Genomic DNA, 15,458 nt, shown 5'->3' with positions numbered 1-15,458 from the left:
TTTTGATCCTTACAGAAACCATTTGAAGAAATCACCCTGATTACAAACCACCAGGTAGTTTAGATAATATTTGGTCGTGTGCTCCAGATGAAAAACGACCGTTTTAATTCCAAAAGTTAATTCTATATTTTCTAATCTGCTGCTACTAAATCATTGCATCAGAGGAGCGTGCAGCACAAAAACTGGCCCTTATGACCCACGTTGTCCATGCCAACCATGATGCCTATACAGTATATGCTAATTGTTTGCCAATGCTAAGCCAATATTCTCTACTCCTTCCTACCAAGGAACTCTCTAAACACCTCATAAGTATTGTAATAGTATCTGTCTCCAGCACCTCACTCTGTGGAAAACCCTTCCCCTCAGATATCCTTTAAAATTTTCCTTTCTCAGCTGTGCCCTCTTGTTATAGATTACCTTGCTCTGGGACAACAATTCTGACTATTATACCTAGCTGACTTATCAATCCATATGAATTTCAAAATTAACCCTGTGCCTCCTACATATCATCGAGAACAAATGCATTTTATCTAATCTCTCCTTAAAACTACATCCCTCCATTCCAAGCAACATCCTGGTGAAATCTCTTCTGCACTCTCTCTGTTGTTAGTATATAGTCCGGTAATGTAGTGACCAAACTACCCACAAAACTCAATGCATGCTCTAACTAATGTTTTACTTAGTTTCTGAATTGAATCTTTGCAGCTTTCTGTATTGGAAGTGATTCTAGTTAGGCACTTTTAGAATCTTGAGCTTGGATAATAACACGGTGGAGTTTTATCTGGAAGAAAATGTGCAAGTAATGATGTCCAGATGTGCCTGCAGTGTTAGAAGGATCACAGCTTTAGTGGGTGGTATCGAAGAAGCTGAGACAAAATGGTGGACTATACCTTGTGGAGCAATGGTTGTCAATATATCCATTACAGTGTAGATCCCAATGTGTAAAGTGGGTCATATACACAGTTTGCTTCTTGTATATTCAATTACTTATTTTGATAGGTTATTATAGGAGTCACTCAGTAACCCACAGGGTAGAAATCACTGATATTGATGGTATACACACTGCAGCGCCAGTGGTGGAAATAATTCCAATCTCATAGACACAAGAGATTCTGCAGATGCTGGAAATCCAGAGCAGTGTACAAAAAATGGTAGAGGAACTCAAGCAGGTCTGACAGCATTTATGGAGAGGAATAAACAGTTGACATTTTGGACCAAGATCCTTCATCAAGACTGTAGTTTGCTCAACACATTACAGGGCTGTGTGGTGACAATAGAGAGAGTGCAGAGGAGATTCTCCAGGATGATGTCTGGAATGGAGAGTTGCAGTTATAAGGGGAGAGTTGATAACTTTGGTTTGTTAACAAGGAGAATAGAGTCTAAGGAGAACAGGGGAGAGTTTGGGAGGGAGAAAAACAGAAGTGCAAAAATGTAATGAATTGAAGAGAAGAGAAATTGAGTAGATACAGGAAGAGAAAAGAGATAAATGCAGACAAACGGATGGTAAGAAAAGAAGATGGGAGGGATGGAGATAAAAGGGAAAGCATGAGAGAAGATTGGAGGGCACACATGAAGGAAAAGGTGAAAAATAAAAGGAAGGTCCAGAACAAATGAATAGGCATCATTGTAGCAAAGAAGATCAATCCAGATTGACATTAAAGTGACCCAGACAGCTCTTAAGTAAGGATAGCAATGTGAGCAGGGATGATTGTGATGGTAATGATAGGTTTTGGTGAGGTGAAGAGCAGGGATGAAATGTTCTGGATAGTTGTTAATGGGTATTAGTATGTAGGAGGGAGTTGTTTGGGTTGTGACTCCTCCCTATCCTATTCTATCCTCACTTTCCACTCCATCATATCAGGATGTAATTGAGTGAATAATGTAGGAATGGAGGAATAATGAGTGGATTTTAGAGCAAGTTGTGGGGGTAGACTGTTTGTTCTGAGTTGTGCAGGTAATGTATAAAGCAGTATGCTTGACAGTAGGTTTGTTGTGGAGTGCAGAGTGTGGTTGTGCCAGCACTGGTGAGAGGGAGAGTAGTTGTGTGGAGTAAGGAGAAAACAGGTGGGTGGGGAGAGACAAAAGGATCATATGGAAAGAGGGGCAGGGTAACTTGGTTGTGGAGAATTTAAAAAAAAATTGTGGTGAGATGATATGCAGGAGTATTATGGAGCAGTGCAGGGAGGTGTGGTGGGTGAAGTGGTGAGAAGGAAGGGGAATGTGAATGAGTTTCATTGGAGAGTGAGTACATGATGGGGAAGGAGAGTAGGTGAGGACAAAGCCTGTGTGGTGTGGTGGGGGTGAGTAGGTTACATTGGGATAGAGAATAGGGGTGTGATTAGTTAGGAGGCAAGGACAATGCAAAGTGGAAAGAGGAACAGGGATGTGCCAGTGTTGGGGCAGAAATTATGGTGTGATGTGTGTAGGGAGTAGGGATGGTATGTGATACAGTGGTGAACAAGTGTGTGTTCTGAGAGTTTCATTTCTTAGGGTAGAAATTCCTTGATGTTGAATTTGTGCACAGAGTGACTGCTGCCTTGTCACTGAAGATATGAATAAGAGAAAGCTGCTTGGTGCCAGGATTGAGAGCTGGTCTTGCTGTGATATGCAAATACAGATTCTGCACATAACTTGTTTTGGAAATTTGTGACTTTTTTAATGACTTATTCTTACGCCTATCCAGAAAATTAGTATGTGAACACTTGGAAAATGCAACAGTATTTGTAGAGATACCACATTTGAAAAGGTAAGTCGCTAGGTGTTTGTCAGCTGTTGGAATTTCAGAGCACTTTATTGCTGATTTTGAGACTAGGGGGCTGTTGGCATTCTGACTTTTGCTTGCAACTGCCTTATTTTACTTCACTGCCTTCAGCACTACAGTACAAAAATGTGAAAATTTCAGGGAAATCTGTAGCACTAGCAAGTCCAGCTAAAACCCACAAAGGGTCAAAGAAGACAAAAGAGATCAGGAAAGTTTAAAGGATGCTGGTCATTTGGAACAGTTTTTAACTCACTTCAGCTTTTTGTAGGAATAGTGTGTGAGAAAGCTATGATTCAATAGGCAGTATTTCAGTCACTGGTGTCACCCCTTATAGGAATTGTAACCAAAGGTCAAAAAGCATACTGTTCTGTCTAAAATTATGAAGGTAGCAATAGCTTTGAACTTTTATGTCATTCATGCTGGACTGCAAACAGCTCTAACACTGAACAGTTTGATCTCTTTGTTGTCACCTCACAGGTGAGTGACACCCACTTTGCCAGTATTTCATTTTTCTGTTGAAGGCTGCTGCCTGGGAGGCAAGTTCTTGGACTTTTCTGTATTGAAAGAGTTTTCCAATTGTACTGTATCATTGGTTAAATATATATGCTCTTTCAAAAACTAGCCAAATTTTAAAATTGGTTTCATTCTATTTAGCTAAAGTTAGAGAATGATTAAAATCTGTGCAGTATTCCTTTGCTGCATCTTTCATATTGCACACCTTTTAAACCCCTTTGCCTTCCAATTTAATTAGGATATCTCGTTAGTGTCTTAAGAGAAAATTATGTTTTTCACACTTGGATTCTAGTTTACATCAGAACTCAAGACCCAGATTCGGAGCCCCAACAATTAGTACTTGAGTAGTGACTTGAGTAACATTTCAAACGGGAAATGGGAAATTGGATCTGTGAAAAGAAAATAGGTGTTGAAGAGTCTGCTGCAACCTGACTATTGCGTTTCCTCCTAACTATTCATTTATTTGTTTTTAATGATCTTCTTAGTTGTGACCTACACCAGGTACTTGGGAGATGGCTTGTTTAGAGTGCATGTAAATTTAGTTTTCTTGAGAGCAGCTGTCATTCGTGAAAAATGCTTCAAAGGGAGCTTTAAGATGGGCGGTCTTTCATTGTATATACAAAGTAATTCATACATTTTTAGGGATAGGCACAGCATGCTCTTTTGCCCTTTTCTATTATCATACGTAACATAATTCTAGTTAATAACGAATATGTGTTATATCAATATCTTAAAACAAGTACAACATTTCCAAAGCACTATGTTGCCACTATTGGAAACAAACATTGCTCTTGCATTCAACACATACAAAATGCTGGTGGAACGTAGCAGGCCAGACAGCATCCATAGAAAGAAGCACAGTCGATGTTTCGGGCTGAGACCCTTCGTCAGGACTAACTGAAAGAAAAGATAGTACTTCTTCCTATGGATGCTGTCTGGCCTGCTGCATTCCACCAGCATTTTGTGTGTGTTGCTTGAATTTCCAGCATCTGCAGAGTTCCTCGTGATTACTCTTGCATTTCTACCTTTGGGCTACACGTTGTAGTGCAAACACCATTTTATTTCATTGATCCCTGACCTGACAGTTCAGCCTTACTTAATCTTTTTTTAAGATAGCATTGTTGTAAAATAATTGAGTCTTATAGTATGAAATAAAGTTTCAGTTATTTGGGAGATTAAACATCATACTTAGTGTTTTGTAGTTCTGATTAAGAACTATATCTTCCAGCTCTACTCAAAGTTCATTGACGCTTTAATTGGTAGAGGGATTCGATTTGTATCCATTTCCTGACTATAACAAGTTTTTTTATCATAAGATATCTTTTGTCTGCTTATAATCTTTTGTCTGGTCACCTCACTATAGGAAGGATGTGGAAGCATTGGAAAGGGTACAGAGGAGATTTACCAGGATGCTGCCTGGTTTGGAGAGTATGCATTATGATCAGAGATTAAGGGAGCTAGGGCTTTACTCTTTGGACAGAAGGAGGATGAGAGGAGACATGATAGAGGTGTACAAGATAATAAGAGGAATAGATAGAGTGGATAGCCAGCGCCTCTTCCCCAGGGCACCACTGCTCAATACAAGAGGACATGGCTTTAAGGTAAGGGGTGGGAAGTTCAAGGGGGATATTAGAAGCAGGTTTTTTACTCAAAGAGTGGTTGGTGTTTGGAATGCACTGCCTGAGTCAGTGGTGGAGGCAGATACACCGGTGAAGTTTAAGAGACTACTGACAGGTATATGGAGGAGTTTAAGGTGGGGGCTTATATGGGAGGCAGGGTTTGAGGGTTAGCACAACATTGTGGGCCAAAGGGCCTGTACTGTTCTATAATATTGTGATCGTTAAAAATGCATCAGAAATTATTAGTCAGCATTATTGCTGTTTTCCATGCTAATTGTTAGCGTATATGATGTAAGCTTATGTTCTGATATTGTATAATGAAAAATAATGTGAAAAATATTTTTGAAATGCTTTAATTATGATTATATAGTTTTACATATTTGGTTATTGATTAACTGTCTCTCTTCCCAGACAGATGGTATTTAATCACGTGTAAATTTCTTGTGAAACTGTTGGATGTACATCTTTCAACGTCTTGTTGTGTAGCCAAACAAGTTAGGTAACGTTGGAAGAGAAATGATTATACAATAATAACTCTCTTCTAAAAGTTATGTTTTAAAAAGAAATGAGATGGTGTAAATAAGTTACTGATGCCCAATAGTACATTAAAACTTGATCACTGAGATAATAAATGTGCAACGGAACATATTTTAGCATGTGCTGCATTATTTGCAAGATATGCAGATAATATGTCTTAAAGCATACTAGCAACACTTGAATAGCATGGGCATTTTCTGGTGAGTCTTTGCGATATCAGATAATAATGACTGAATTTGTTCAATCCATTTTTCCTATGAGATATTAAGCAACATTTGGAACTGGTGAAATATAAATTGCTACCCAGTAAACAGCTGTAAAATGGGATCACTAAGAGACAGTGCTCATACTTCATGAATAATGATCAGTCATCAGCCAAGGTGTTGGCAGTGTATAGTAAGTTCAGTGTATATATGTAAGTAAGTTGGTAGTAAAGATAATCATTTATTTATCATTTCTCGATTATTCGTTCTGTGTTTTTGCCCCTCGTTCTATCCCTGCCTTCAGAATTTCTGGGAAGTTTGTTGTACAAATTTCATATATCATATTGGCACATTCTCCAAAATTACAGTGAATCTTAAATACTGAAGCATTTCAAAAATAGCAGATAGATTCACTTCCTTAAAGCTCAACTGATATAAGGGGAGAAAACTCTGATGGTCTCCAATGTAGAAACAGTTATTAAGAAAATATTTAGGAAATAAGAGGAATGGCATTAGGAATATCACAACATTGACCAAATAATGGATTAGATGGTGGATAATTTAATTAACAATTTAAAACTGTACCTGAAGTAAATTTTAAGGCTATATCTGAAATGTTTCTTCTTAAATAATTTTGGATGGCAAGATATCCAATTAAAAACTAAAGAATTCCTGAAATCTGTTACTCAGTAATTCAGATTGGGATACAATACATAAACAAATGTAATGCTTGAATTATTATGGTGGTAAACTGGGGAAACAAAGATGATGAAAGGGTAATAAAGATTAAAATTCAACTTGCTTTATGGAAATAGATCCACTTTATCCAGTGAAATACAAATTTGCCTGTTTGGGTATAAAATCAACACCCAAGTCCAGGTTGTGATCTTGACTTAGTCAATGGATTTTTCAGAATTCCACGCTTGTCGCAAGGATATTTAAAATGGATTAACAGCTTTAAATGGGGGGGGGGGGGTTGAAAAACTGGAATGCAGTAAGTGCAGGTCTAAAGCACACCAGAAAAGCATGACAAAATGAAACAAAAACACAAAGCTCAAGTGGCTGTACTTCATGAGCACAAAGCAGTTTCTGTAAGTCCTCGGGGGAGGAAAGTATGTTCACAAAAATCTAGTGTTCTGTTGAGTGTGAAATATAGCTTTATCTTAAAATTTCAAAACAAACCCCATCTTCAGTAAAAGTAACATGAAAGTGTTATTTTCCTTATACTTTTAAAATTTACTTTGTGATCTAAAGTACTTATAGGAGAATTTCCTTCATGCCTTTGCAGGTGAGTTGTCTTTATCCAGCTCTGGTGAATCCCTTCATGGAGCTATGGACGGTGAAAAGACCAGGAGGATGTCAGATCCTCCAGGTGAGTGAAGCAATCAGCAGCTATTGAGGGTCATAGGAGAAATAGAGGCCTTTGATTTATTATTACATCCTTCAAACTCGGTGTCTATTTCAAGCTTGAGCTTCCAAAACAATTGAGTGTATACCTTTTCATTTGTACAATGCACATATTTCTCGTATCTTACCCCAATTCCAAGGCTGGATGCTAAATTGGGCTACAAAAATATCAAATAATAATAAATGACTATAGCCACATAATTAGACATAGACCATATGACCATGGATTGAGCTAGATTCTATGGCTCAGAACAAAAGTGAAAGCTTTGGGCGAATACATTCAAAGAGGCAAGGTATGATTTAAAGCATATATTCCAGAGGCCCAGTAGCGTTAGTTAGCATGGAGAAGATTTTGCTGGACTGGTCCCTTTTCTTCATGGAATTGATGTCCTGTATCAGCTGTAATAAACACCCTGTACTACAGTATGTACTTGGGGTTACAAATATGCAGTTAAAATTTTCACAAGTTGCATTAGCTCAGATTTTGAGAATTTGGCAAGCCTTCAAATTAGCAGAAGCATAGAAGCCAAAAAGTACTGACTAAAATGGCAACAATGCCATGGTATTGTGATACCATAGGGTATAACAGCTACCTAACGCATACTGATTGAACTACTGTGTTTTCTCATTTAGAACCCTTAACTTGATTTTAGAAAGCCAATGCTAATTTTTCAAACTTATAAAGAATATCAAATCCTGAGGACCAGTGGGGACAAATACAGCAGCACAGAAATGTATGTCTTGGCTGAATAAATCACAATGGCTAGAATGAAAGTAGCGTCACCTGTGTTGGTCAAATGAGAGCTGGTGATGAATAATAGTGAAAATACAGGTGGTGGATCCCAAATATAAAGATAAAATTCTGACAAAAGAACTGGGATTTCATTTTAAAAATCAAACACCCAAGAGGTGGCATTTCAATTTAGGAACAAGTTTAGAAACAATTAAATCAGAAATACGATTTCACACTGGGCAGTGAAATCAGGGAAGTACCATTAATTCAGCTGCAGAATCAAGCTTTCGTACTCCTACCATCAAGTGGCTTTTTGTGTGGAATAAATACTCTTTTGACAAAATGCTTCAGAGAGTATATTAAGTTAAATACTCTGGAATTGTTTAAGGAGAAGTAAACTGGCTTGATAGATTGGCTTGGGTAGACTAATTGAATTGGGTAGAATGATCTACTTATCCACTAGTGTCCTGCTTATGGAAGTGAATACATCAAATAGAATTTGATGTAATTATTTAAGAAGATGGGTACCCTTATCAATTAACACATCACCAAACCTACAGAGCTAACCATCTGTACAGTCTTCATTGGGATGAATCAGTTGGAACCATTGTGTCCTTCTGAGACCTTCCTGGAGACATTTAAGTAGCATCTTTCCTTTCTGTTTGTGGTTCATTATTTGTTTTAAATTCAGATGATATGGATTCTTTTAAAACTTGACAAGAGTCAATCAGAAATGCTTTTATATTGTTTTGTTTCAACAATTACTTTGTTATAATATAATTTGTTGCAGTAGTGCATGGACAGTAACTTGGAGTTTACCAGAATCACAGAATAGTTGCAGTGAAGAAGGCAGCCATCTAGACCTTGCAGTCTACATCAAGAAAATTCACCCAAAATTTGAACATACTGTCCTTGACAGTGCATTCCTGACTTTTACCACACATTGGGAGTTTAAAATAATATGTCAGTTTTGATTCTTTATCCCCTGTTTCTTGGTTTCTCTACTGTTGGGAACAGTTTCTCCCTATCTACTTCCTTATTGGTTTTTAAATACTTACATCACATCTTCACATAACCTCCATGAAGAACATAGCTAAAGTCCTATTATCCCTGGAAAACAACTTTGTAAATTTTTCCTGGAACCATTCAAAATTTTTACATCTTCCAGAAATTGTAACCCTATGAAATAGACATAATATTTCAAATCTGAATGAACTTCAGTGTTTTATATTTTAAAAAATCATCATGACTTCCTTGCTCCTGTGTCAAAAATGTAACATCACATAACTTATTCAATTCATTTCACTACCTACCACCCATACCACCAGCTTATCTAATTCTCCTTGAAGTCTATTAGTAGCCTCTTTACACTTCACTGGTGATCCATATTTGGAATTAAAGTCCTGTACACACAAGTCAAATTGTTGCTATATTGCAAAAGAAAAACAAGCAGTAATTCTAATTCTACTCTGGGGAAAGTGTTGCAGATCTCCCTCAAGTCCTATAAACAAACTTTATCTACTATTCTCTGTTTTCTGTTAAACAGTTTTCTGTCCATGTTGCTGTTGTATCTTTTATTTGGCCTGGATGCTGAGATACATCCTGAGATGTGCTGGACACATCATCAGTGACATAACCTGGGTCATTGGGCATTTCGGGCTTTTCAACATCAGGCACTCATGCCCAGGCAGCTCATTCAGGTTTGATCAGGCCCTGACTTATGTAGCATTGTTCTACAGCTCACACCTCTTGATCTATTGCCATCTGGAGGCTCAGCAACCTCTGTGAGGGTCCTGATGGCTCTTTTCTGTATAGCCCCCGTAATGCCAGGGAGAGAGTAGGTTCTGCGCAGTGAGCAGCCAGCAAACCTGTACAACCCATCTCTATAGGTTTGCATCATTTCCTCCACCCTTGTCTCTGGCACTGCTCTACCAGCTCCTGGTACTTGGCAGTCTAATGTTCAAACGCCTACTCAATCTGGCCTTCAGTGTTGTTGATAAGCCAATTATTGGCATGCTATCAAAAGCATTTCGGAAATCCATCTGCAGAAGATTAATTGCACTTCCGTTATGATCAAGAAACTATCAAACAGTTGGACAAGATTTGCCTTTAACAGATCCACTCACACAAAATAACTAACTGGATTTATTCTTACAGCCTTTTTGAACAAAGCTGTAATATTTCACTATTCCAGTCCATAGTGCCATCCCTGATTACGGACTTCGAAGATTGTAGCTGAGGCTTCAGAAATTTTCTCATTTACTTCTTTTATTAATTTTTTTATCATTTCCTGTTAGTCTCCTTATGTACAGCCTGGTGTCACTTTATGGACATAAAGTCAATCTACATAGGAAGCTATTTTGTATATTTATTGTGTTTTGTTATTATTATTATGTTCTTTATCTTTTCTGTTTATGTTGTGCTACGTCAGATCCGGAGTAACAATTATTTCATTCTTTGCACCTGTGTACAGGAAATTACATTAGTGGATCTTGAAGCTAAGATGCCTTCCCTTTGGATCAAATGATTTACCTTCATTCATTATTTTATTGAATTGAAGTGAATAATTCTAGAAGTCTATCCATTTAGTTCCCCCTGTATGAAATACCCCAAGAAATTCCCATCCAGAATATCATAGTTTCATGTCTCAAATTATAAACCTTGGCTTGTTGTTTTTAATGTAGAGTGTTCAATATTAAACATCATAAAGAATAAAATCTGACAACAGCTTCCAGAAAATGCATAAATTGGTTTTAACACACACAAAAAAAAACAGAAGTTTCCCTGAGTGGTGTAATTGCATTGCTCTAAAGTTTGATCTGTAGAAAATAGTAGACTGAAGAGGCAAGTGGCTTTTTAATGAAATATTCTGACCATTTAAAAAAAGAATTGGAGCTGTACTGATTTTGTTTTAAGGGCAGACAAAATAATGACAATTTTCTGAGTGTTTTCTTCAAGATCTATGAAAAGTATCTTCACTTTATTGCTAACTGCAAAATCTGGTTCAATACTTTTAGAGGTATTAAATTTTTATATGCACACGTTGAGTTGTGCAGATGTTATCTGGGCTGTTTGTATTGATTTTACCAAACAAAATGCTTAAATTGTTGTTAGTATTTTAAGTGCGAGAGTAAAAGTAAAATTGTTCTTGTATTTGTACTTCCAATATTTCCTTTACCTTTCAGTTACATGCCCTATATGACTTCTTTAATTCAAGTAGATTATGACCCTTGATTTTCTATGACAAAGCAATGAATGAGTCCCATAGGTAAGACATTCTGGCCCATTTTTATACTCTCAAGTTTTTGAGACTGTGGGAATTCATTAACATGGCACCTGCCATTGAGAAATGAATGAAAAGGACAAGCAATTGTTGTTATCTCTTTGACTAATCAGATGTTGTGGAAATCGTCATTGTAAAGTCTGAGAGTAAAAAAAGCAATTTACAGTGATTTAATTCAAAATGAAATTTGGAACAAATAGTGAAATAAAGAATGAGGAAAAATTCGATGAAGAGTGTGGTAAAAACGGGATGTTTAAAATTTATTTAAGTAAAAAAGTATTATTGCACATCTTCAACGATAGAAATGATAATTCCATAGAAATTCATTTTCAATGCCAAAAAGGTCGACTGTGTGTAATTAATGTACTTCATATTGTCTAAAAAAACTAGTTAGATATGAAAGGCTAGATGTTGCATGGCTGGCAGGTTCAGGGAACCTTGGTTGTTGAGAGACATGGAGACTTTTGTTTAGAAAAAGAGGGAGGCACACTCTGTGTATCAGCCATTGGGGACTAGTGAATCTCTTGACTACATGAAGTACAGGTGTGGACATAAGAGAGCATTTAGGAGGACAAATAGGATATGAGAGGGATCTGGCAAGCAAGGTGAAGCACAGTCCCAGGACACTCGGGAGGAAGATTAAGAGTAAAAAGATGACTGGAGAGACAGCAGGCCCTCTTTCTTTCTTTTAAAATCTTTTTATTAATGTTCCAAAATTATAAACAGAGTAACAATATTGATAGAGAGATTGGAATAATCTTATTGTTGATAAGCATGTACAAAAAAGATTTCAAATAATACAGGTATAATAGACTTCCAAACTCTTAATATAATTAATCATAGAGAAAAAAGAAATAAAAAGAAAAAATACAAAGAAATCCACCCCCCCCCAAAAAAAACAAAAAAAACTAAATACTAAACCCAAAAAAAAGTAAACGGAACAAAACAAGGCTGGACCAATATCTTAAATCGAACATGTTCAGTAATGTCGTCAACTCCGCTCCTCTATTCATATATTTTAAGTTAATAAGAAGGATTCGGAAAGGTCAAATTACATCATATGAAAATATTGAATAAATGGTTCCCAAGTCTCTTCAAATTTAACCGAAGGATCAAAAATGTCACTTCTGATTTTTTCTAAATTTAAACATGATATAGTTTAGTAGGCCCTCTTAAAGATCAATATGTCCATCTACGTGTGGAGCCAAAGGAAATGGGGGAGATACTTAATAAATATTTCTCCTCTGTTTTCACTATGGAGGAAATGATGTAAGTTAAGAAAATGGGGGAAATGAGTGGTTTGTCTTGGACCACATATGAATTAGGAACGAGGAGGTACTGGAGGCCTTAAAATGCATTAAGGTGGACAAATTCATATGGCCTAACCTGGTGCATTCTTGGATCTCGTGGGAAGCTAAAGAAGAGTTCTACTTCATCTCTGGCATCAGGCAGGTTTCGGAGGACCAGTCAGTGGCTAATGTGGTACTATAGTTTACAAAGGGTAGCAAAAACAACCCAGGAAATGACAGGTCACTCCGTCTGATAATGGTGGTGGGTAACTTGTTGGATGGAATTTAGAGGGACATGATCTACTAACATTTGGAGAGGCAGGGCCTGATTTGGGACATTCAGCATATCTTTGTTGTGGGAAGTCATGTCTGTTAAACCCTTTGAAGTTCTTTGAGGAGGTAACAAGAAGGTAGATGAAAGCAGGCTAGTGGATGTTGTCTGTATGGACTTCAGCAGGGCTTTTGACAAGATCCCTTATGGCAGGTCAATAAGCAATGTTAAATTGCATGAAATCTGGGGGAGGTGGGGAGAATACATTGGATTCATAATTGGAACAGTAGTAGGAAGCAGAAGGTGCTGGGTGAGGATTGTTTCTCATATTGGAGGTCTGTGTCTAATGGTGTGCCATAGGGATCGGCGGTGTTGGGACACTGGTTGTTGGTAATTTATATAAACGGTTCTGATATAATGTGCATAGCATGGTTACTATGTTTGCAGATGATACTGTAATGGGTGGTATTTTAGTAGTGTCGAAGGTTATGGAAAGTTGCACGGTGATCTTGGTCAGCTAGTTATGTGGGCTGAGGATTGTCAAATAGCTCTCAATCCAGACAGATGTGAAATATTTCATTCTGGGAGATCAAACCAGGGTAGGGCTTATACAGTGGATGGTAGAGCTTGGGGCATGTTATAGAACTAAGGGCCAAGAAGTGCAAAAGCATGGTTTACTGAATGCAACATCATAGGTAGATAGGGTGATGAAGATGTTAGGCACACTGGCCTTCAGCAGTTAGTACTGGAGTTGGGAAGTTGCGTTGCAATTTTATAAGACACTGGAGAGCTGTGGTAAGAGTACGGAATGGATTTACCAGAATATTGCCTGGTTACGTAGATTAGGATGTAGGAAATGAGGGGTACCTGATAGGGGTATATAATATCATGAAGGGCATAGGCCAGGGGTTCCCAACCTGGGGTCCATGACCCTTTGTGAAGTGGTATTGGTCCATGGCATAAAAAATTTAACTCTCGTTTTGGCTAGCGGCTTAATATAGGGGGTGATAACCCCCGGCCCGGCCAAACTTAAGAAATCTCATTTGGGTGGATGCTGCATAATGTGTCCCCTGTTACAAACCAGTACCCCGAAATAACAAACAGTACACAATATGCGATTATAAACGATTAAGCTTTATAACTCTTACTTTGACTATATATGGTTGGTAGAGAAATGGAATAAAAGGGGGAAGAAAGGGCCTAATCAAAGTTGGAGCTCACTGATATGCAGGTCGTTCACCATTGACCTCCTCCGATCATCGCTGCCTTTTGGACCCTCGCTCTGAGTCCAGCCCGTCTGGCGGTCTACCAAATCTCTCCATTCGCATCTTTTCCCCGCATCTCTCTGGCAAAAGCCCGATTCACAAGACAGGGCAACAAAATCCTGATTGGCTAACATGCATACCACGGTCCTGCTATCTCCAGCCATAACCAAACATTTCTGCTACAGAGAAACCATTACTTCAGCAGTGAACATCACAGAGAAGCCATTTCGTTAGCCTTAGCAGTGAAACATTACAAAGAAGCCATTACAGTGCAGTACACAAAGGTTGGCAACCCCTGGCATTAACAGTGTGAAACCTTTTGCAGGGAGAAGTGCAAAAAACAAGAATCTATGATCAGAAGTAAGAGATTTAAAAGGGACATTTTAGGTATATTCATACGAAGGGTGATAGATATTGCTAGAAATAGTGGTTGAGGCATATACATTAGCAACATAGAAAAGTGAACTAGGTAAGTGCATGGACAAGAGAGGTTTAGAGGACTGTTGGCAAACGAGGCCAAATGGGATTGGCTAGCTGGGCGACACAGCATGAACAACTTGAGCCAAAGGGGCCATTTCCATGTTCTATAACTCAGTCATTCTAAGCTCCATTGCGTTTCAATGGTGTTAAAACAGCATTGTGTGTCATATAATTGTCGTTGGGTTCTCTGCATCATGCTGGTTTGTGTCAGGTTTAGCACAGTGCTTCTCCGTTGATCTATTGCAAATTCTCACAGCTGTCGGCAATTGGCTTAAGAGATATACCATCATATAAGCAGCAATCCACCAGTGACTGATCCTGCTTTGAAATGGATGCTGCAGTGATGGATTAGTGGTTGGGCAGAAGGTTGCTGCTGTGACAGAATATGCCCAGGAGAGCACGGACTATTTCGTGAAGAGCAGGATTCACAGGGAGCATTTTATTGTGCAAGGAGCCCGGCCTCTTGGGTTTTGCTCAGGCACTCAGGTAGGAAGTTATCAGGGGAAATCTCAATAAGGAGTGTTCATGAAATAAAAACACGTTGCATTTACCTCAGATTCCCATCTTGTTTGATTCTCAATCATTGTTAATGATCTTCACAGAGAAAAAAAAACAGTCCAAGCACAATGTATGAAGCTGTAAATGAGCTTGTAAGAGGTTGAATAACCAACTAAGAGCATAGGATATGATCTAAGTGCTCACGAATTGCATAGCTACACTATATAAAGTGCAAAGACAGGATTAGTGAAAGCTCATTGTTTTGTAAGGAATGAGGAACTGATTTTTCAGACCAGGGAGTATGGAACTCATGCAAGGCTAATTTTTAACACTGTACCAGTATTAATGTCATTTGGGGAGAATTACAATGGAACAAAGGTAAGGGCACAAAACAAAATTCCCAAAGGTAAGAGGGTGAATTTCTTACAGTCTACAACTCACATTAAAGTACAGAGTACGGCTTTAAACTGAATTGACTTTTCTCCCCCCAGTTACTCAGCAGTATTATTAAAATAAAAACAGCAAGTGTTGGACTTTTGAGAGGTGAGGCCATGTACTTTAGCTCTGAGGAGAATGAAGAGCAGGAGCAGCCCAGCAGT

General features: G+C 38.1%; 1 protein-coding gene across 18 annotated transcripts in view; it reads left to right on the top strand.

Annotated features, from left to right (window-relative positions):
* nrxn1a (neurexin 1a) overlaps positions 1-15,458 on the top strand; it is a 1,799,241-nt gene that overhangs the window by 129,314 nt on the left and 1,654,469 nt on the right. For 15 of the 18 annotated variants that reach the window (XM_063055840.1, XM_063055847.1, XM_063055851.1 and 12 more), the window contains one exon: positions 6,922-7,005. The exons of the other annotated variants lie outside the window; for them this stretch is intronic. In XM_063055840.1, coding sequence (XP_062911910.1) covers positions 6,922-7,005 — 84 coding nt within the window. The remainder of the gene's footprint in view (positions 1-6,921; positions 7,006-15,458) is intronic. 18 annotated transcript variants of the gene reach the window in all.

Source organism: Mobula hypostoma, chromosome 8 (assembly GCF_963921235.1).
Source record: "Mobula hypostoma chromosome 8, sMobHyp1.1, whole genome shotgun sequence".
Classification (NCBI taxonomy): Eukaryota; Metazoa; Chordata; class Chondrichthyes; order Myliobatiformes; family Myliobatidae; genus Mobula; species Mobula hypostoma.
This window is presented reverse-complemented; position numbering and strand designations above follow the sequence as displayed.